The 22,556-nt window shown below is 40.8% G+C and overlaps 1 protein-coding gene across 4 annotated transcripts in view; it reads left to right on the top strand.

Moving 5' to 3' along the window:
- Positions 1–22,556, top strand: part of si:ch211-266k8.4 (carabin) — a 79,449-nt gene that overhangs the window by 37,902 nt on the left and 18,991 nt on the right. For 2 of the 4 annotated variants that reach the window (XR_011080119.1, XM_068603242.1), the window contains exons 11-14: positions 7,415–7,519; positions 9,120–9,310; positions 14,361–14,467; positions 19,130–19,371. Coding sequence is in view for 2 of the 4 variants with exons in the window: in XM_068603242.1 (XP_068459343.1) it covers positions 7,415–7,519; positions 9,120–9,310; positions 14,361–14,467; positions 19,130–19,371 (645 nt within the window). In the remaining 2 variants the exon portion in view is untranslated. Of the gene's footprint in view, positions 1–7,414; positions 7,520–9,119; positions 9,311–14,360; positions 14,468–19,129; positions 19,409–22,556 lie in introns of all 4 variants that reach the window. The other 2 variants (XR_011080118.1, XM_068603241.1) reach the window with 1 other exon arrangement.

The following is a 22,556-nucleotide window of genomic DNA, read 5'->3' as shown; positions in this document are numbered from 1 at the left end:
GGTCAATCAGAAAGTGTTTTTGTTAAAAGTGGATGCTCGCTGCGGGAAACAATGTTGAAGAGAGTTCTAAATGTAAACCACACAGGTTTGTGGGCCGTAAAACCAGAACAAGGAGCTAAAGAAAACACTGATTTCAGAGTTCTGATGAAAAATTATCCATGGATTATCCAATTATTCATGTAAAAAAAAAAAAAATTCAGACGACTATGATTTGCGATTAATAATGGTAAAGTAAACCATAGTTTACTTTTTCTAGAAATATGGAAACCGGTTGTGCGGCATTAAAGTGTGCCTAATCAGTGACGAATGATGATTTATTTTCACAGTCTTGGTTCATTTAAAAAGAAGAAAATATGAGTTATTCATCAAACCAACTCAGTGCAATCTTTACTGATCCAGCTGTTTGTTATTATTATTACTATTCCAAGTTGTTAACACTTTTGTTCGAGACACGTTGACACCAAGTGTCCTAAAACTTGCATTCTCTCTGCTGACCAGCACTCCTCCCATTTCAAAAAGAAGTCTGATTGTATAGAAGTCTATGAGAAAGTCCATTGATGGTCCATTTAGAGTCAAATAGACCTTAAAGCAGGGTATGCCTTAGGGCGGGGCGACTGTGATTGACATTTCGCTGTTACCAACAGTCTCTAAGTCACTCCTCCATGTTCCAAATGTGGTAACTTTCACTTATTGTATACATGTCTTTAGTTGACACGCTGCTCAGATTAAATACAGGGAAGATAATATGGATGTCACTGGTCGGTCAATCACTCAATGAGCTGAACCAGACAGATCCCGACTAGATAAAGGCCACCAATTACTACACTAGATGATGGTTCAAATGATTTGGTATTTGAGCAATAAATTAAGACATTATCAATAATAATAATTAAAAAAAACTGCTTCTCATAACTGACTATATCATTATAGCCATAGCATTGTTTCCAGGTAGCAAAATTAATGTGGCATCATTTTATTTATTTTTTTAAGGTCATTCTGGTGTCAACCCTGACCAAACAAATCTGATTTCAGTCCTTGTAAGCTAAGCTCAGCATGATAGACTCTTATTACCTCAAAGAAACCATAAAACAATCCACAGTCCAAACGGAGGTTTGCCCTTGGGTCATCACATTACTCGAGGGTTTTGCAATCTTGAGAACTGCTGGATAACATCCTTTCTCCAATTATGGCTTGTTTTCTGGCTCTCCTCTTCTCCATGTTGAATTTACATTATCTGTCAACTGTACAATAGAGAGAGAGCAGAAGTAGAATCTTTCAATTTTGATTATGGTTTTTTCCTCATTCCAGTCGTTCCTTCAGGACGTTTTCTGTGTCCGTTTTCTTATATTCGTCTGGACACCAGAAAAGCTCCAAGCTCCGCCTACCTGATTCCAGTTTTGTATTTTGTCATCTTTTTCACTGCAGTTTGCAGGTCTGATACCAGGTTTTGACCTAGCCCGGTCTCTGTCTACTTCCCCCCTCCCCTCTGTAAATGATCAGCACTTCAAAGCTTCCCATTGCAGCAGCGTCAGGGAGCTCCCAGGCCACAGGATCTGCTGAGCCCGGCCTTACATTAGAGCTTATTCAATCCCAGCTGCAGGTGTGCTTGCCCACGCCATCTCCCAGAGGACGGCAGAGGCTTCAAACACACCAAAACACAACCTTCAAAAGGCTGTGTGTCATCAGCATTAATTCCTGGACACTGAGGAATCAGCAGAGCACTCTGTCATCTGAAACTGACTTTGAGAGAGGGAGAGAGAAAGACAGGGAGGGAGAGAGAGTGGGGAGTAAAACACACTGTCATTCGTACCTTCTCATTATCGCCCTGAGTCATAGAGAAAACCCCGGCGCTGAGCTCACCGACACTGACATTCTCTGTTTGAGAGTTGTGATTTGGACCATATGTTTTATTTAATAGCTTAAAGTTACCTCATCACTGTTTGTGTTATGTCATCTTTTTTCATATATCCGTGTGTCTGTCTGAGTATAATGTACTTGTGTATGCATGGCTTGATTTTAAGACTAACGTCAGTCGGACCTGTAATTATAACTTTGACTGTCCCACACAACCTAAACCCTTAACCTCTCCACACCATGTACAATTTTGTGAAATATTTTTAGAGCTTGTTATACCCTGTGCTTTTGGTGACCTGTTTGCAATTGATCACATTTGGTATTGATGATCTATTGTCTGTGTGGTTACAACCTTTAATGAAATGCTCCATGATCGTAGTCAAGTAAATCTTCAAGCATATTATAGACATTACACTTGGCAAAGAATTAGAGAAAAAAATGTCTTCCTGCAACAATGTGTTTTGCTTTAACTTGAAATACAGTAGAAATGTTGTTCCTTACAATGAAACTCAACATGTTTCAGCCTGACCAAGCCCCCCTTATCCCTTACGATCACAATCCTAACCCACTTACAGCTCTGTCAGATAGTTTGAGATATTTAAATGCCTAGGTTAATAAATCACCATAAGTCATCAAGATATCATAAAACCGTGGTGTCTATTCTGGACATTTCGCTTCCATCCACCCATTCCCATCCACCCGAGTCCATTCGTCCATCTATTGTCTTTTGTACTAATCTGGGACTGGGTTGCCGGCAACCAAGTCTTTTTTTTTTTTATCTGTAAAAATTTAAAAGCAGGGACAGTAATGTCAACTACCTAACTTGTCTTTACGTCACACTGCAGTTGGTTCATTGCTATATTTATTTGTCAGGACTGTGGGAGATGACCATATGTTGCTTTGTAATTCTGGGGTGGACTCTTCCAGAGTCCTCGATTTTGTCAGTTTAGAGGACAGAATTGTTGTTTGTGCAGATAACTTGCGTTGCAATGAACACTGTGATTGTGGTCACACTACTGAGTGACCACAATCAGTCAGTAGTGTGATAAAGTGACTGCCTATGTAATTCACTACCTCCAATAAGTGTATTTATTAAGTTACTTTTTCAATAGACAAGTCTACAATCACGCTAGCAGCTTTGCGTTCACCAAAGACATGGAAATTCATCCTTAACAGACCATAAGGTTTCATGGTGCTCCATCCAAAAGTAGTTGAGATATTTCAGTGAGGAACAAAATGCTAGACTGATGGATAAATGCAGCCTTACCACTCCTCAAGTCAAGCCACTCGTTTGGCTAAGAATTGTCAATGGCTTTGCCAACATGTCTTTAACCCTGTCATTACAGAATAGGGTGTTTTATATGTGTGCGCTTTGGCATCTATCATTATAGGGTTAGTGTAAACCCTTATTTTGGCATCAGACGAGTAAAGTGAGTAGCTAAGGCTCTTCTTTGATGGACTTATTTGATTATCTGACAGCTGTCAGAGATAAGTCTAAGATATGTCGCTCTGTTAATAAATCCAAAGGATTTACTTCTTTCTTTTTTTATGCTATTTGGCCTTGATATGAATTTACAAAAAGATAAATTATTTCTCCTCCCACTTCAATAAAGCATTTTATCTTTTCAGACCACCAGTTTAATTCAGTATGACAGAACAACCTCTTCTTTAATGAGCTACTGTATGTTTGGAGGAGGCAGTTAAATTAAGGCTGAACTGGATCCAAGATTAATTTATTTGAAGCAGCCATTTTGATGCCGAGCCAGTTTCTGTTGAACTTTAATGAGTTTAAACGACGAGTGTCATTAAAGCTAGGACATGTCAAAGTGAGGACAACTGTGTTAAAAGCCTGTAGACTCTGAAATAGAGAAGGAAAACCAGCGCAAAAATGGTGGATTTAGCTTTTTATACTTGCAAAAAGAGTCTGTTTCAACTCTCATCAACTCGAGGATTTGTGTTTTCACCCTAATGAATGTCAAATACTTTGTCCCAGAGGAACGGTAGAACACCATCACACTTTATTCAAACTACACTCAACATGACAGACTACAAAAACTACTGCAATCGTTAAAATATGCACAACTTATCTTTCCCTCTCTGTCTCTGCCTGTAATTTCACCCCCAGCTCTTCTTTGTCTGTGCAGCCCCAGTGGACTGAAAGACACATTTCCACAAGACTTAAATCTCTGTCATTCAAACCTGTTTGCCACTTTTGTTTCCAAAAATCTTTTTTGTCTTAATTTTTCTCTACTGTGAGTTCACTCCAAACCTTTCAACTGATTCTCTAGAGACGGCATTTTCGGGAAAGAAGCCATCCCACTACTTTCTGATGTCTAATTTGAGGGTTACGGTTTGTGTCTGGACATTTCTGAAGCGAAGAATCCGACATTCAAAGCAACTTTAGTCCATGATTGGCCAGCTTAGGACAAGAGAGAAAAAAGCCAAGGTTTGAACTTCTCTCTCCAGCGGACGCCTTTTTTGCTTGTTGGACGACCCGCTATACAAGTCTAGTTCTGTTCCAGCATAACGCGACCCTTGCACTTTGTCAGCAGCAGCTTCACTCGTTCATCTATGTCGTCATAGGTTGCACTCAGGCACAGTTTGAGTTTGTTCTGTTGAGTTTTGGCAGCAATCTGATCCAAACTAACAACAATCAATATAGTTGTGTGTTTTCAAAGTATGAAAACTTTCCCCAATAAGACAATATAATATAAGAGTGTAGGTTCCTGAGACATGTACGATGATTGCCAAAATAAACATTTCTAAAAGTTAATCAGTTTTCAAGTCTTCATACTTAAAAACATAGAAACAGATCACTCGTTGAATCTCTGCTAGTCTCTATGTCTGCAAAATGACCTCACTTGAAGTTTTCCTATTATTGCTTGCATGCAATGGAAAGAATATTGATTTCTGTAAATGTCAGGATTTATTAGTTACAGAAACTATTCTGTATATTGTGCAGTGCTTCATTTGAAAAGTAAAGACTTTTTTTTAAGAGCATCTAAACTGTGTAAGAAGGAAACTGGCTGCCGGGTGGCAGCTTCAGAGGGAGACGTAGGACCGGCACAGGGCTGATCCCCAGCGATAAATCAGTCACTCAGACCTTTTCATTACAACCCTGAGTCATACAGAAACTGTGCAGGTGAGCTCACCAGTGTTTGTGCATCTGTAGGGTGTTTGGGTGCAGCTATTTTGGCTCTATGAAAATATTTATCACTATAATATAAAAGTCAAATGTGACTGGCTTTGTATCCTATCATTCAAGAGAAGCAAAGCGTTGTTAAAAGGGGTTTATATTTGGAAGTGAATATTAAACAGGAGGATGGGGAAGACGTATTGTCCAACCTACAATACCTGACTAATTTCCCCTCTTAATTTACCTTTTTTTAAACGCCATATGTTCCTATCCAGTTAGTCTCTGGGTGGCTGATAGGAGACACGCTGTGACTCGTCAAGCGTTTTTTTAAGTTGGCTCTGGAAGGGAACCTCTCCTTATCCAATGTCTGACAGTGATTGAGAGATCGGAGGGAGGAAGGAAGGGAAAGAAGGAGAGAGAGAGCACATGAGACAGAGGGAGAGAGCCATGGGCTGTCGACAGAGAGGAAGGTGTGTCTGGGAAATGGAGTTGTTTTAACATCAAAGATAACCCTACTCAGGACTCCGCAAAGACCTCGCATTAGGCCCGGAAGACACCGCACTTTATTATCGTCTCTTCCTGTTTGGTTAAAGCCGTATCCTTGAAGTTGGGGTTAAAACACCAATATGTGCTGTTACAAATTAGAAGTCACTTTTCTAGCCTCCCACAGGACACAAACCCACACGCTGACTTCATCTCAGCCCAGTGACTGAAAACATAAAAGCCGGACCAGAATCATTTACGCTGCCATGGTAAACTCTTGTCCAGGGACTTGCTCGTTAATCTGACTTAATAATGACACATGGCAGACTTAAAAACTTGTCAAAACTAAAACTAAACTTTACCAACAGCTTTTATTGTACATACTGCAGAGCAGCTATTAGCCGCGTTTCCTAGATTCGTTAAGATGCTCTTAAGCGCTAAGTGCGTCTTAGGAGCGCTCTAAGAGCGCTGTGAAAGAACGATGTGTTTCCCAGAGTCGTTCTTAGCTTAAGACGCTCTTTCGCTAAGAAGCAAACGTAAGATCAGTCTGACCCACTCTTAACAACCTTGTTAGCGACCAAACGCTCACTGCAGCCGCGTCAGGGAAAGTTATATCTGACACCAGCTCCCGCTGAGCGTCTTAGGAAGCTTCTTTGGCGAGATCTTAAGAAGGCAGTTAAAAACGCGTCTTGGAAACACTCGTATCTTAGCGCTCCTTCTTAGCCGAATCTTCTTTCGAGCCTTCTTAAGTCCTTAAGAATGATCGAATCTGGGAAACGCAGCCATTGTGTGTAAGAATGGAGGAAAAAGGGTTCATCAGCAATCTTCAGATTACTGTCAAGAAGAACTTAATAGCAACTTCTGACAACTTTAGAAAGTACCCAAGCTGCCTTAACTAATGTATTAAGTAAAAGCTCATTGATTAAAATAAAAAAAAAAGTATTGCTCCCTTGGGAGCAGGGTACAGCCTCTTGTTCTGCTGAGTGAAGCCAATGCGGAAGTGTCTTAAAACCTGCATTCTCTCTACTCACCAGCAGGGGCCGACAACTGATTGTATAGAAGCCTATGAGAAAACGCCTCTACTTCTCTCTTGATTTTTTTCCCCCTCATTGAGTTTATGGTCTCAGTCTCTAGTTTTAAGTCTTCTTCAATACAGCATGATGTTCATTTAGTAAATGATGGTCCATTTTAGAGTCAAATTAGACCATAAAACAGAGACTGTTTTAGGGCGGGCTTACTACGATTGACAGGTAGCTGCTGCTACCAGATATGTCTACGTCAGTTCTCCACATTGCAATTATGGTAACTTCTGTTCATTGGTTGAGGGAAAGAAAAAAAACATGGCGTCGCCCATAATCCAAGATGGAAAATGAAATTGCTCAAAGCTTCCAAACAGCAGTCCACAATCCAATGGGTGACGTCACAATGACTACGTCCACTTCTTAGGCTATGCTTGGGAGCAGCAGAGCGAGCTGGACAATTTCATATAAAGTAATTGAGGCTAACTTGTTAACAAACAATAGCTATTTATTCATACCCCCAGCCGACACGGAGCAACATCAGCTTCAATTGATTGTTCTCCTTCTGAGAAACGTATCTGTCTCTTACTAAATGCTTGTTGAAAACCAGGTTGATGAGAGTGGAGTTGACAGTTGGAAAACCAGAAGAATTGTGCAAAGTTTCCATAAGGGCTAAAGGCACCGTATTTCACTGACGGTACACAATTTCTTTTTGTGTTGATTTTGGCGGTCCCTGTGGCCAAAAACGGTATTGTTTCAGTACACCAGAGTCCCTTTGAGAAACCTCTTATTTTACCTCAGCAGACGTCTGACATTCTGCCCCTTCGCTGGCCTGATTACCCACAAAACAACTTGTCCTCAAATAGTTACACTGTAAGCAGCTCATGTAGCCTGATATTAAATATAGTGCTCTCTTTCTCAGAACCGTGTCAACAACCGAAGGCTACACTACCAACCCAAGTCAGCGGATGTAAAGAAAAAGAAAATGCACAGACACCTCTAGAAGGGGAACAGACCACTGAGACCGGTGAGTGTGTGCGTGCTACGCCTCTACATGTTTATCGCTACATTTTAAACATTGGTGTCATTTGTTTTTTTTGTGGTTTTTTGGGGGGCTTTGCTAGGACGACCTTATTCTATGCAACGGGTACCTCCCACGCCCATATATCTTAGCCTGACTGCTGAATGGTGCCAGCTAATGCAGAAAAATAAGATGTCAATGGCACTAAATCACTATCAAGACAGCGGTTTCCACATGAAGCCGGTTTGAATAGAAAAGGGTTGACAAGTACAAGCCTGCAGAACAGTGCATTAAGTCTCAATCCTGCTACAAGACAAGCCTCGGTAATATTTGAACTGAGTAGCTTTGCCATTGGCCAGCCGAAAGACTGAAAAGCCTAAAACAACATGTTAGCCGGAGGCTCCATTGTGCAACAAGCGAAGGCTTCCAGTTTTACCACCACAGTTCATCACCCCCTCACCAAACATACCAAACATGCCACAAGAAGAATCTTTTTTTGTCAGCAAAACTCTATTGGCAAATTAAACTTCTGTTACGTCTGAGAAAATGTATCCAATAATACTAGTTTCTAAACATTTTAAAGTCGGTCAGGTAAGTCAGTTTTTTATTTGTACAGCACTTTTTGATTTGGCTATAATAGTCGTTGTAGTTTCTGTTTTTTAGAGTTTGTTCATAATGTAGTTAATAAACAGATGTTGTTTTGAAGTTTCTAAATTGATGAGTTCTGTACATTTTTAAAGGTCCATCTAGGAAGTGCTATTGCACATTAGCTTAGGTTGTAATTACTTTGTTATGTTGTTGGGTGTGGGTTCATCTAATATCTTTTACCACATGTAATTAAACATTACTTAGGGGACGTTTGCGTTTTTTTGCAAACTGTTTATTTAGAAACTTAATCTAACCTTAATCTAAGGAGTTTGTGTCATTTCAATAAAATGGTGTACCATTTTTTTCTCCAGGGTATCATGGCTCCAGGACCACATATAAAAGTGCTCTTGCTCAACAAAAAAGTTTAAAAGCAAATGCATCACATTTTTAGAATGGCATTCTGCAAAAAAAAGTTGTAGGAGTTAGCAGAAATGCTATTAATGCTAAACCAGTGTTGGAGTTTTCGTTGTCGTGTTATTGAGACAGAAAAGCAAACCGGGTTTTCTTGAGAGTAAAACATATCACGCCCCCTCTTTGTATCGTGAAACATGAGCCCCTGCGTCTGTTTGCACGTGTGCTGCTTGCACACAAACACGGACAGTACATTGTATAAGTGGGTCATTGTGTTCACAGCTTGCCTAAGCAGGCCAGTTCTGCCCCCTGAGTCAACATGGTGAGCCACTGATAACAATAATTTGTGTAAAACAAGGACACATTCATACACACAAACGCATACATACACAAAGGCGATTTAGTTTGTCGGGGGGTGGGTATGCCTGTAATGGAACGATAACTCATTTTGTTAACAGTATCACATTCCATGATTTTGGACCTGCTTCGGCCCTGCATGTACGCAAACATGGTTGTTTGATTGTAATAAGATGGCCCCAAGATTCATGGGGCTTATTACACTCGAAAAAAGTCTTTGATGATTTCTGTTTTGTTTTTGTTCTCACAGAATCTGTTGCTGGGGCTAAAAGTGTGCTGAACCGCATGATGCGCCTAGCCCAGCGCTACCTGTTGGACCCAATGGGTAGAAAGAGGGCTGAAGCGCGACCTTCTCCAACACAGGCCAAGCCCAGACAACGCAGTCCTGCCCCTGGACGAGTTTTCCGAAGTCGGACCTCGTCTTCACTAACACAAGCTCAGGTAAAGCTCTTGAGGTTTAAGCATCGTCTTCACAACTATACCTTCTTCGGAACTTATTTCACTAAAAAACTAGACCACTCTAAAGCAACTGGTTCTTTTCTAACTTGTTTGGTAGCTGCGGCATTCCCATTTTAAAGCAATGTTGTATTTATGCAATCATATAGATGATTGACAAATACATAAGAGTATCATATGGATTATTTGACTGATATCAGTTTTGGCAATTTTGCATCATAACATAATCTTTTAACTGTCCATGCAAAAGTTAGAATTTTTGAAACTGTACATAATCCCTGTCTCGTCTGGAGTTAGATGAGCAATAATACTACTCTCGTGTCTGTACATTCAGTGCAAGGATACAGTTAGCAGCCCCTTAGCTTAGAGTAAAATAATTGTCAGATTAAGTTAGTTTTGGACAGAGCTACGATAGCTGTCTCCCATTTTATCTTCTCCTCGTCTTCCTGCCAACAACAATATTACTTCCTTCCTATATGTTTGCTTGTCACGTGATTTGCACAGTTGGCTAATGATTAATCGCTATACCTTTCAAATCATATTCCACTTAACCCATCGTGTGCATGTGCATGTGTGTGGCAGGTGTGCTTGGCAACTCTCACTATGTCCTTGAAAGACCCATCACTTTGCGCCGGCTGTTTTGATTGTGCCAGTAAAATGAGGCTTTTAATGTTGGTTCATCGGTAAACAATGTGAATAATGCAGTAAGGCTATTTTCTAAACAGTATAGGGTTTTCTTTAGCCATTAAGGAAATCAGGATCCACTGAGAGCCAGCAGCGATCTGCAAGTCCAGAACAAAGGGCAGAGTGTTTCAACAGTGCCATTTAGATGCCCAATCCTTCTGCTAAAACCAGACCGGGCAGCAAGCCTCACTCACACTTCAGACACAACAGAGATTATCTCTGTTCTCACAGAGTTGAGATTTCATAATATTTGCTAACTAAGTTTTTCTGAATGTTTTCGTCCCTTCTGCCAGCGTAGTAGCAGTTACCTCCCTCCGAAGGCTGAGGTTAATTATGGATGTGTTAGGTAGATAGACTTGATATATATATATATATATATATATATATATATATATATATATATATATATATATATATATATATATATATATATATATATATATATATATATATATACATTTAGTTCAACCATTTCAAAAACTCCAGTAAAAACACCATCTACTACAAGATAAAATAAATTGTGTTTTTCTCTGGTTTTCTTTTCCCAGTCATTTGTGGAATACAGCGGTTCAGAATATATATATTTTTTTGTAACCCAGCATAGTTCTGTGTTCATCGAAAGGAAAGAAAGTAGTCTCTCCCTTGCCATCTGTTGCATCACATTGGTCATTATAAATGATTGAAAGCTCTGCCCAAAGCATGTTTCTTAGGATTGGAATACATTTTGTAGCGTGTCGTCTCGATGTTGACAGCCCTCTGGGTTCGGCTGGGGATAAAGATGGTCCACCTCTTCCACTCTGTCACCCTCTTTAAATCATTCTCACTCCCATCATCCTATCCTGAGTAGGGCTGTAAAAAATTGTTCAAAAATGACGTTTGAATATTCCCTTGAAAAAAACTCATATATTTGAATATATTCGACTTTCTGGCACATCAATAACAGGACAAATTAATACGAGACATAACTACTTGTATAGGTAATTTATTTAAGTTTAAATATATTTAACGACATATTACCTACACAAAAACAAGTAAATGAACTAATGGCCAAGACAGCAGACCTTGGCCTCTCGCTCGCACACTCTCACTCTTTCTTTCTCTCTCTCACACTCTCACTCACTCTCAACTTGTGGCGGACGATGCAAAATACGTATCCAGACGTGGCTGTTTCGCTGAACTTTCACATTTTATGCCGTGTTCTCTTGGGTGCACATTCTGGAGATGTAGCCTCAAGTTGCTTGTCGTTGAATAGTAAGCTAACTCGAGCTTAGATAGTAACCGGACATCCTCTTTTTTCCGGACATGTCCTCTTTTCGAGACCTAAAAAATGCGTTCGGCAGTGATTCCAAAAATGTCCGAGATTTTGCCTCGTTGGATATTTGTGTTTCTCTAGGTCTTTCACAAACTTGTTATTACGCCCTCACACGTTTTGAACAGTATCTCCCTCACATTCCACCTTCTTGCACGAGCTCTGACTGTAGAGAGAACTGTCGTTGGTCGATCGATCTCAGTGTTGCCAGATGCAGGATAATTATCCTCCAAATACAACCGTTTTGAACCTTTGGTATGATACTTCGCCATCACCAATCTGGCAACACTGAGCACCTTGTCACCACCACTTGTGATAAATATCCTGTTACGCTCTGAAGAAACTAGTTCGGCATAAAACATCGCCGCATCAATAATCGACCGGTATTTCAGCGAAAAACTTGTTTTTGGCAGCTTAGAGCGACCCGTTCTTTTTTATGAGCTAAAGATCGAGTAGATGTATGACTGTGGAGCGGGATGACATGATAACGGGGTTCACCTTACGGCCTATACTTGCAATATTTACAACAGGGACAACAGGGTTCATATCACGTTTTCTGCTGCGGTCAAGCTGGGTTCTGCACTTTCCGCCATTTTCCACATAGGTCAGGGTGACCAGATTTGAGTTTGTGGAAGAGGACACTTCGTTGCGGCTGCGGCGGGGGTTGCCAGATTCCCAATAATTCTCCTACAAAATCCTTTTTTTTTAATTTTTATTTTTTACATTTGAATATTAATTTTCACATTCGAAATTCGTTTTTTAACAACTATTCGAATATATATTCAAATTTCAAACATTCGCTGACAGCCCTAATCCTGAGTTAGATCTCTAATTTTCCTCTTTACCTTCCTAATTTGTTGTTCTTGCAGGTAAATTGTAACGATGATGGTCATCAGGTCAACATCCCTATCAGCCTTGTCATCGTTAACATGGAGCATGTTGGCATTTAACTTCAAGCACTGCCGTTAACTAAGTACAGCCTCAGGGCTGCGACCTGAGCTGTAGACTCTTCGTCTTGTTCAAGCATGGTGTCGGCAACAGCGAGCTAGATTATAGAAATTTCCAAACTAAAAACTCCGGCTCAGTGTCACGGCACGAGCTACAAAAGTTGGAAAATCTAGTGAGAGCGTCGGGTGACACTGTCGGTGACACCGGCAGCCCGTCCCGTCATAATCATGATGAATGCAGACAACCTGCATTCATCAATCATTAGCAGTCATCTGCTATCTTCTGTTACTCTGATTTTGGGCTATACAAAATGAACTGAATCAAATTAAATTTAAGTGAGCTTTTTTTTTTTTTTTTTAACTGAACGGATAAAGAACAATAGTAGGATATGTTCTTTTCATGGCAAGTACTGTAAATGGGATTGAAAGTGTGCTTTCCAAGGTTTGTTTTTGCACCAAGTCCAAAAACACATCCTTTCAGCAGCACCTTGTTAATGCTGGTTAACCACACATACTCAGGAGGGTGGGGGCTGTGGCTCAGGAGCAAGGCCAGACATTTCTATTCACTATGACGGATCATCTGGTTCATGGAAGATATCTTCAGCAGCTTCACTCTGCTCAGTATATAGGAAGTGGACATTGTGGCGTCACCTGTTGACTGTGGTTTTGAAGCCATGAGTCTGGTGATTTATCCTTGGTCTTGGTTTTGTTTTTAGTTTTTTTTTTTATGGCTGGGCACAATAACGCGTTAACGCAAGATTAATCTGGCAATCCTTTAACGGCGTTAACTATTTAATCATGCGTTAACTGCATGTTTTTTTTTGGCATTGTGAGGAGCTTATCGCTTTAAATCTCTCCAGGCAGAGTAGTTCAGACCTGGCATCTCACGGCTCTCCCAGTCCGGCCCGCATGAGGTCAATCGAACATGAAAAATAAATAAATAAGATAAACGCCATGAACGCATTACAGCGACACTGCTTTCACTTTAAAGGCGATTCCGTAGCCTGACTTTGTTACACAGCAGATAGGCAGCGTGACAAAGTGAGCCTGACGTAAAGCACGTATTGTTCTGTAGCTTCTGTTCTCAACAAGCAGCGTTGCTGCCGCGAGCCGCTTCACATACTCTCACAGGTGGGCTTGTATATGTCGCGGCAGGTTCCGCGTCCAGATTGAAAGATAATCGCGCATGCTCAAAGCTCCTGACCCATGCAGAGAACTTTTAAGCAGCATCACTTCTGGATCTTTACTCTTCTCTCAAAGATGAGAACTTTCCTCACATCACAAGATGTTCAGTGCACTTGTTCTAGCCAACACAGGCTGGACTTTTCTCACTGAGGAAGAAAAACCAACCTGACAAATATGAAAAGCACTTATTGCTTTTGAATAAAGTAAATCAATTGCTGGTCTTTAACATACATCTTTAAGGTAAGCAACAGACTGAACATGGACCAAAGAAGGAGTGATCTGTCCCTCACAGGGATCCTTACTACTTCACAGTACCTGTTCAAAAAAATATATGTATATTTATAAACTTTATATGTATGTATGTTAACTTGTTGTTGCGACAGAGTGCTGTTATATTGTTCTGATAACATTACTTTAAAATAAAAGCAGCAATACACTAGTTTTTTACTTCATTGTTGAATTTGGCGCATAATGCGATTAATCACAGAAAAATCATGCAATTATTCGTGATTCATTTTTTTCAACTTTGCCCAGCCCTAGTTTTTTTGGATGACGTATACATCTTTGGTTGCGGTAGAGACCGGTCAATCACAAGGTCGTCCGCCCTACAGCATACCCTTGCTTTATCTTTCTCTAAATTAATCATAATTTATTAAATGAACATCATGTTGTTTAAGACTAGAAAATAGAAATTGAGACCATAAACCCATGTTTACAATGTTTACTGAGGGAATAAATCAAGAAGTAAAGTCATTTTCTCATAGACTTCTAAACAACAAGAAGAGTCGCCCCCTGCTGGTCAGTAGAGAGAATGCAAGGTTTCGGACTCTTCCGCATTGGCTTTAATTGGTGGAAACAGAGTTTGTTACCAGATCTGGCTCAAGCCCCTCCTTTGCCCACTCTTTTTCAGATTAGAACCCGGAGACGGAGCCAGCAGAAAGACGGGGCTCAGCAGCTGGTGGTGCAGGAGACCAACGGCGACGTCACGATGACAGATGCAGCGGGGAGAAATGACGGGTGAGAGGTTTAACATTGCTAACAAAAAGACATGCCTTGTTTCTTTTAACTTTCACTGTGGACCTTTCACTGTGTAAATTCTAGCATATTGCTGCTATTTTTCTGCCCGATCTTTACTCCTCTAAAATACAGTAGCCCCATAGTAAGCCTTTTCTAAAGCTCATGATGTCTTTCATTTACTTTGTGTGGCAATATCTCAGTTCGCATTCTTTTTCCTTTACATTTTAAACACTGTCTTTCTGGACCATTGCCCAAATTCACACCTATTTGTCATGGCTGTGCAACAATCAGCTTTCTGACCTTTTGGTAGTCCTATGGCCTCTGTGGTATTTCGGTGCACAGGCGGGAGCAAGGAGGATGTACATGAGGCGACGTAAAGCTATTTGTTGATATTTCGCAGGAAATTGTGTCTCAGACTTTACCACTCCCAGGGCTTCGTCACTCTGCTGTAGGATTTTTTCATCAAGAGCAAGCAAATTACAACATTAAACACTTACAAATGCGCTGCAATAACAGAATAATGAGTTAAGAGGCTTATTTGATTCAACACTTACCAGCAAGTGGATGAACATGAGGGATTCTGATAACATCCGTAGTTCACAGCTGCTTCATACTGAATAAAAAGCTGCTTCATCAGTTCATTAAAGCCCTGCAGTTGTCTGAAGGCAGCAGGACACAAACTGCAGCCTCTTATTTGTGAGGTGTCGTTTATTGTCAGAGCACAATGCCGCCGCTCACCGTCGTCCAAAGTTAGTTTATTGTCATCGTAAAACTGGGCTTACCAATGAAATGCAGATTGTAGTCATTTTGCTAGATGACAAAATACACAAAACAAATATGTGGAGGGTGGAGAATGAAATCAGGACTCTCAGCCTGGAAAAGAAGCCACTCTGAAGTCTGGTGGTTTGGCAGCTGATGCTTCTGTATCTCTCTCCAGACAGCAAAAGGGTGAACAGACTGTGGCTTGGTCGGGTTTGTCGTTTAATATCCTTTGAGATTTTTACAGGCACCTCTTAATTCACCCGCTGTCGAGCCCTCCTGTCCTGTGCCGTGCACATCCCACGGCGGTTTGTCCTGTTTCCAGCCAGGATTCTTTCTATTTTTCCTCTGTCAAAGTTAACAAGAGATTCTTTCCTTCTTAAGTTTACTTAAATACAGCCTTTTATGAGCTCTCCTCACACTCGTGTTTACCTTTTATTATATCGCGTGCAAATGATGCCCGGTTGCTACAGAAAACCACACATACCCTAACACGCTTGCAACTCATTAATTCTGTGCGTCACAACCTCTCTTTCAAAACATTTTAAGTTGTTAATGACGTATAACATCGTTTTACATCGTTAATGTTCATGTAAAAGCATCTAACAGTGGTAAGGACAAGTTATTCCCTGTTGCTATGCTGCTCTCAAGTGAGTGACGTCTGCACCTTTTGCGCAACACACTTTTTGGTTTATTTACCATTCGAAAGTTGCACTATTCCACCATGTCTTCAGGTATAAAACCAGCTGGTCCTTCAGCACCACATAGAATTTCACAATAGTCCTCTAATCCTCTCATTGTAACGTTTTTTTTCCTCCTTTTTTTCTCCCTCTGACAGGCACACCGCTCAAAACAAAAGGCTGTCACTCTCGTGTGTGCGTGCGTGCGTGCATTTTAAGCATACTTGTCATTCCTCGCAGGCTTAGTCTTCATGTTTAGTGGTTTCGGTTTGTTTTAACCAAAGGGATTATTGAGTGTAATCTGGCGGAAAATTAGCGGTAGAGGACAGAAGCGGACAATGCTGTCTGCCAGATGTTGAAAACATCAGTAAGTCCTATTAACAAGCCTAAAACTCAACAAACAACAAAACCAATGCCAGCTAAGTTACGGGGGTAGCGCAAGAGGAAAAGAGAAACTGAAGTTGGAGCCTCTTTAGCTTTCGTACTGCGACACATTTCACAGTGTGATAGGATATTTTAGCGGGGTACTGTCCCAAGAGGGGTTTGAATCAAATCTTTCGCATTTTGATTGGGCTGCCAAAAAGTTTGTGGGCAAGGACAGAGGCGAACGAAGGGGAGTACGTGCAGTCTCTCCCAATGCCACTGGGCAAAACTCTGCCTACATTGGCATATACATATGACACACACGAGAGAGAAATGAACAATTGACACAATTGATTTAAACTGAGATAATGTATTTTTTATTCCACTGGGACTTAAAAGGAAAACTAGCGACAGTTTTAACTCTATATTTTCGGTCTTAAGCCCTTTTAGACATGGAACGCGTGATATTGCCGGCTTTATCTATCTGTTAAGAAGATTACTTTTTGTAATCATCCAACCTAAGTTTCTGTTATGCAAACGTTTCTCACGGCTTTGTGCGGCTTTGTGGAAAGAGCCGCCGCAATCGCACAATATTTGGCCTCTGGTGCTCTCAGAGTTAGTGGCGCTGCTGAGGGACAGCTGAGAGGCGGGAAGTCATAATTTAAAGGAGTGCTTTTTTTTCCCTCCCTGACCGCAACTGTTCCATTTAAAAAAAAAATGTTTTGCTGTTGAAGCCTTTGTTAAATACCAGGGACCTGCGCCTGTGACACTCCCATCCATTTCATAATACAATTAATTATAAAATATTATTTTTTTTTATTTTCACCAGTGTTGACATGCTTGCAAATATGATGAATACATAAGAGGCGGAGACTTTAATAGCTAATTACAATACTTGTTCTCTCGTCAGAGCAAACTGAATTAAAAAACAAAAGTCGAATGCCACTCCGAACATCAAAGAAATAAATCTACCGCTCAGGACCTGGATCATATCGGCCTTGCTGAGTAGATCTTCGTTCGTAGGGGGTCAAAGTTCAAGACTTGCTGCCCTTACTTTGCCTTAGGGGTCACACTGCTTGAATACCACGGTCACTTGACACTGTACCACGGCCGTGTGACATATCTCTCTCAACATTGTGTCGTCTAAGCATCTCTTTTGTCTCTGTTGGAGTTATTGTCCGACATGTTGAATTTGTGAGGAAACCGGGAGACGCGGGAGGGCCGGACTGGAACAATAGTAGGGGTGCTCTGCGCTCCTTTATGGCCTTTGACTCTCAGAATGCCCCCTGACCTCTTTCATATTGTATGTACGCCGAGTTATTCAATTACTAATTCACCCAGGTCGAGACTTTCAAAAGCAGGATATGTAGAAGGGCCAGACCGTTTCAGCTTTTGAGTATGTCGGATACAAATAAATGATGTAACGTTGGCATCATTTATTGTGAAATTTAATATTTTTGGTCACATCTGACCTATTCGGTCTCAAACTTGGCCATAATGATAAATATTACCGACATGTTTGCAAGGGTGTAAGTTTACATAGGGTCCATAGGGACTAGTCACGACCAAAGTTTGGACAAGGTATTTGCATACTCACTCGTCTGTAATAGTATAGAAACTTTAACGCTGGGTTTTCATTCCTAGTATAATACTATGTTCAATCCATGTCAATGTCTTCCAATGTGCCCTCGAGACAGCGAGTGAGAAAGTGGCGAGTCAGAAACACACTAAGCTACGTGAGTTGTAAATGCAGAATGAGAGCTGACAGTAGTCTGACACGGTAAGCTACTAAAATACGCCAGGAAATAATAAAGTCTTATATTAGTATTTTGTTTGGTCTCAGCATTGATATTGTTGACCCTTTTGTGCTTTGTAGATAAGAAAATGCCACCATAAAAGAAAAGAGATATCTGATGTTTTTTTCACGACGTAAGTAGCTATCAAGAAGCCAGGTTGTTGTTAGTTAGCTAGTAGGCTAACTACTCACACAGTGCAAACCTACATTGTTTTGAAATGCATTCAGGAAACTCAGAAATCCAATGAAAAATATGCAGTGCAGGTTGAACCAGCTGGACCAGCAGGGCTTCAGATCAGATCCTACTCATGGCATTTTGTTAAGAATTATCTGGCATTAGCAATGCAATTGAAGGACATTTGGGGAATCTGACCTTATGTCAGTGTTGCACCCTCAAAACGAACTGTCCACAAACACATCCTTCTTCGGTTTGCAATTTTTATTAAAACAAGTCACAGGTTGAACATAAGCACACGTTTTGGTCTCCAGCCTGCATACTGCACGTCTTTCTACTCTAATTTGTGAAGGGTGAGTACAATACTGTCTTCCCTTTAGTCAGCATATGTACAGGTAATCAATGTTCTCAAACATTGGAATAACAACTTATGAATTAACTTAAACACAGATTTAAAGTAAATTATTAGAAATGGACAGTCATATTAAGTCAGTAAAACATAAGAAATAACATATTTCCAGGTGCTATACCAGCACTTTTGGATTGTGAATTATGTGATATTGAATAGAAAACAATACTGTGCCATAAAATCTGAACCTATTACCTAAATGTTCTAAATTGCTTTCAAAATAAATACTTATACTACTCATGAGATCTACATTTATTCATTAAGGCATTATTTTGACATGCATTCATGAAACTCCCGTGCAGATGTAGTGCATGTAGTCTTACATTGATTCTGTGTTGAGGTCCACCTAATTGGCTAAATGGATAATTTATGTAACGTGAAAGCCATTTATTGATACATTAAAATTTTGCAACTGCAATTTATGCATTAATAAACATCCATTAGGAAAGTTGTTTAATCTCTGTGTGATTTTTGTTTCCAGATCGGAGCCAATCCTCAAGCGGGCATGCACAGGACCTTCTGGCAAGGCAGCCGGTCGCCGTAGCACCCACAGCCTCGTCCACCCCATTGGAGTCAAGTCTCTCCGCCTTCTACGAAACGGCAAGAAGTCCCTGGGCCAGACCCCTTCCTCCTCTGTCCTCCCGCCTTCTCTCCGTTCCTCGACCCTTCCTTCGTCTTCCTTCTCCATCATCCCGTGTCCGAGTCCTCCATCATCATCCAGCGGTGAGCAGCGAGACACGCCCAGGACAGCTCTCATTAAGTAAGAAGCTTGTATTAAAATGTTTTTTCACGTCAAATAGGTTGAAATACTGACAATATATTACAACCTCTTAATGTGCCGGCTGAGAAACACAATTAAACCTGCGACTGCTCTACTTCCAAATCCCTCATCTCACGATAACTGATAATTTACTGATAATCAAAAAACAAAGAGGGATTATTCTGCTTGGATAATAACACTAGTTTGACATCAAAAGATCAGAGACAAGAATAGAATAAACTAGAAAATTTCGCAAGAAATTTTGAAAGTGTGGCTACTACTGCCGTAAGACGTCGCAATATATAGCTTTTGTTTATGACGCCCGTCTCTCCTCCAAAGCACTTGAGTTGGTTTGTGTGTTAAACTGATTGGCTGACATGAAGCACCTGTGTGCTGCCGTCGTCATGGTGACCAAGTGAGCGCCAGCTGACTGATTAGAGGCAGACTGGACTGTGGACTTAAGGAAATAAACTACTGAACGTCCTGAACACACACAAACGTATATGAAATATCATATGACCTTATTAATGATCACAGTGTTGACAACTACACAATATAAAACACACGTAAACGTCTTTGTGTGTGTGTGTGTGTGTGTGTGTCTGTTTGTGTGTGTGTGTGTCTGTTTGTGTGTGTGTGTTTGTGTGTCTGTTTGTGTGTGTTTGTGTATGTGTTTGTTTGTTTGTGTATGTGTTTGTTTGTTTGTGTGTGTATGTGTGTCTGTGTGTCTGTGAGACAAACAGACAGAGAGACAGAAGTCATCTGTGTTGTGTGTGCGTGTGTAAGTGTCTGCGTGTCTGTTAAACTGCCCTAACGAGAACACCTGTGGGTCGCTAGAGCAAAGGTTGCCATGGTGATGACTTCAAAGGGACTTCCTTACGCTGAGCTTAATAGACCTAAATACTGTGGAACTCCTTTCAAACTATTTAAAAAAAATGGTACTTTAAAAGCCACTATTGCTTCGATATCGCATATTGAGCGTTAGGAAGACCTGATGAACAGATACTGTGACTGGCGAGTCTGTACGATAAAACATGTGTCTGTACGGGCGATTTACAAATCAGGTACGAGCTTCAGGGGAGACGTGGCTTTGGAGGGAGATTTAACATGGCGGCGGATGGCAGAGCGAGGTGGACTTGCTCTCACATTCAGTCCGATTTCAAGACGTCTGAGTCCGTTGGATTCCTATCGACCACAGTTTATGACAGAAGACAATATTTCCAACGTTTCTATCCAACAATGGTGTATGAAGAGTGAACATTGTGCGAGTAAAGACAAAATACGTTTTATTTTTTTAGCAGTTTCTGTCGCTTCTTCTCACTCTGTTAATTGGTGCGCCACCCTCTACGAACATTTCGTGAAATTTTTTTGACAGTTTTTGACGTTTTTTGCATTTTTCGGGAAAACGGCCGGGCGAATCTCTTAGAAAAGTCATACCTCACGATTCCCGCGCAAACCGCACGTTTCGATGTATTTTTTACGCATGTGCTGGCAACGCTCTGGGAGGAGTAGTGGTTTGACTATAAGAAGAATAATAATAACTAGAAAATTTCGCAAGAAATTTTGAAAGTGTGGCTACTACTGCCGTAAGACGTCGCAATATATAGCTTTTGTTTCTGACGCCCGTCTCTCCTCCAAAGCACTTGAGTTGGTTTGTGTGTTAAACTGATTGGCTGATATGAAGCACCTGTGTGCTGCCGTCGTCATGGTGACCAAGTTAGCGCCAGCAGACTGATTAGAGGCAGACTGGACTGTGGACTTAAGGAAATAAACTACTGAACGTCCTGAACACACACAAACGTATATGAAATATCATATGACCTTATTAATGATCACAGTGTTGACAACTACACAATATAAAACACACATAAACGTCTTTGTGTGTGTGTGTTTGTGTGTGTGTGTTTGTGTGTCTGTTTGTGTGTGTTTGTGTATGTGTTTGTTTGTTTGTGTATGTGTTTGTTTGTTTGTGTGTGTGTATGTGTGTCTGTGTGTCTGTGTGTGTGAGACAAACAGACAGAGAGACAGAAGTCATCTGTGTTGTGTGTGCGTGTGTAAGTGTCTGCGTGTCTGTTAAACTGCCCTAACGAGAACACCTGTGGGTCGTTAGATCAAAGGTTGCCATGGTGATGACTTCAAAGGGACTTCCTTACGCTGAGCTTAACAGACCTAAATGCTGTGGAACTCCTTTCAAACTATTTTTAAAAAATGGTACTTTAAAAGCCACTATTGCTTCGATATCGCATATTGAGCGTTAGGAAGACCTGATGAACAGATACTGTGACTGGCGAGTCTGTACGATAAAACATGTGTCTGTACGGGCGATTTACAAATCAGGTACGAGCTTCAGGGGAGACGTGGCTTTGGAGGGAGATTTAACATGGCGGCGGATGGCAGAGCGAGGTGGACTTTCTCTCACATTCAGTCCGATTTCAAGACGTCTGAGTCTGTTGGATTCCTATCGACCGCAGTTTATGACAGAAGACAAGATTTCCAACGTTTCTATCCAACAATGGTGTATGAAGAGTGAACATTGTGGAAGTAAAGACAAAATACGTTTTATTTTTTTAACAGTTTCTGTCGCTTCTTCTCACTCTGTTAATTGGCGCGCCACCCTCTACGAACGTTTCGTGAAATTTTTTTTATGTTTTTTGCATTTTTCGGGAAAACGTACGGGCGAATCTCTTAGAAAAGTCATAGCTCACGATTCCCGCGCAAACCGCACGTTTCGATGTAATTTTTGCGCATGTGCTGGCAACGCTCTGGGAGGAGTAGTGGTTTGACTATAAGAAGAATAATAATAATAATAATAAGCCCGCAGGAGAACATGAAGTGTGCTTCCAGCATGGGGTCTATGACCCCATGCGGCTGAAGCCACACTTAATAAGCCCGCAGGAGAACATGAAGTGTGCTTCCAGCATGGGGTCTATGACCCCATGCGGCTGAAGCCACACTTAATTAGATTTGGGGTTTTTATCACTCCAAAGGGAATAAAGTTAATAAATAAATTAATTGAATCTCCCCCACTGGGATTGAATCACCACATTATATTAATTATGATATTAATTATAACAGTTTTGGTGATTTTAAATGGATGCATCCTTGATGGCAGGACACATTTATTTATAGCATATGTTATACCCAGAGG

This window comes from Clinocottus analis, unplaced genomic scaffold (genome assembly GCF_023055335.1).
Source record: "Clinocottus analis isolate CAN_PGR_092001 unplaced genomic scaffold, fCliAna1.0.p SCAF_6, whole genome shotgun sequence".
In the NCBI taxonomy this organism is placed as follows: domain Eukaryota; kingdom Metazoa; phylum Chordata; class Actinopteri; order Perciformes; family Cottidae; genus Clinocottus; species Clinocottus analis.
This window is presented reverse-complemented; position numbering and strand designations above follow the sequence as displayed.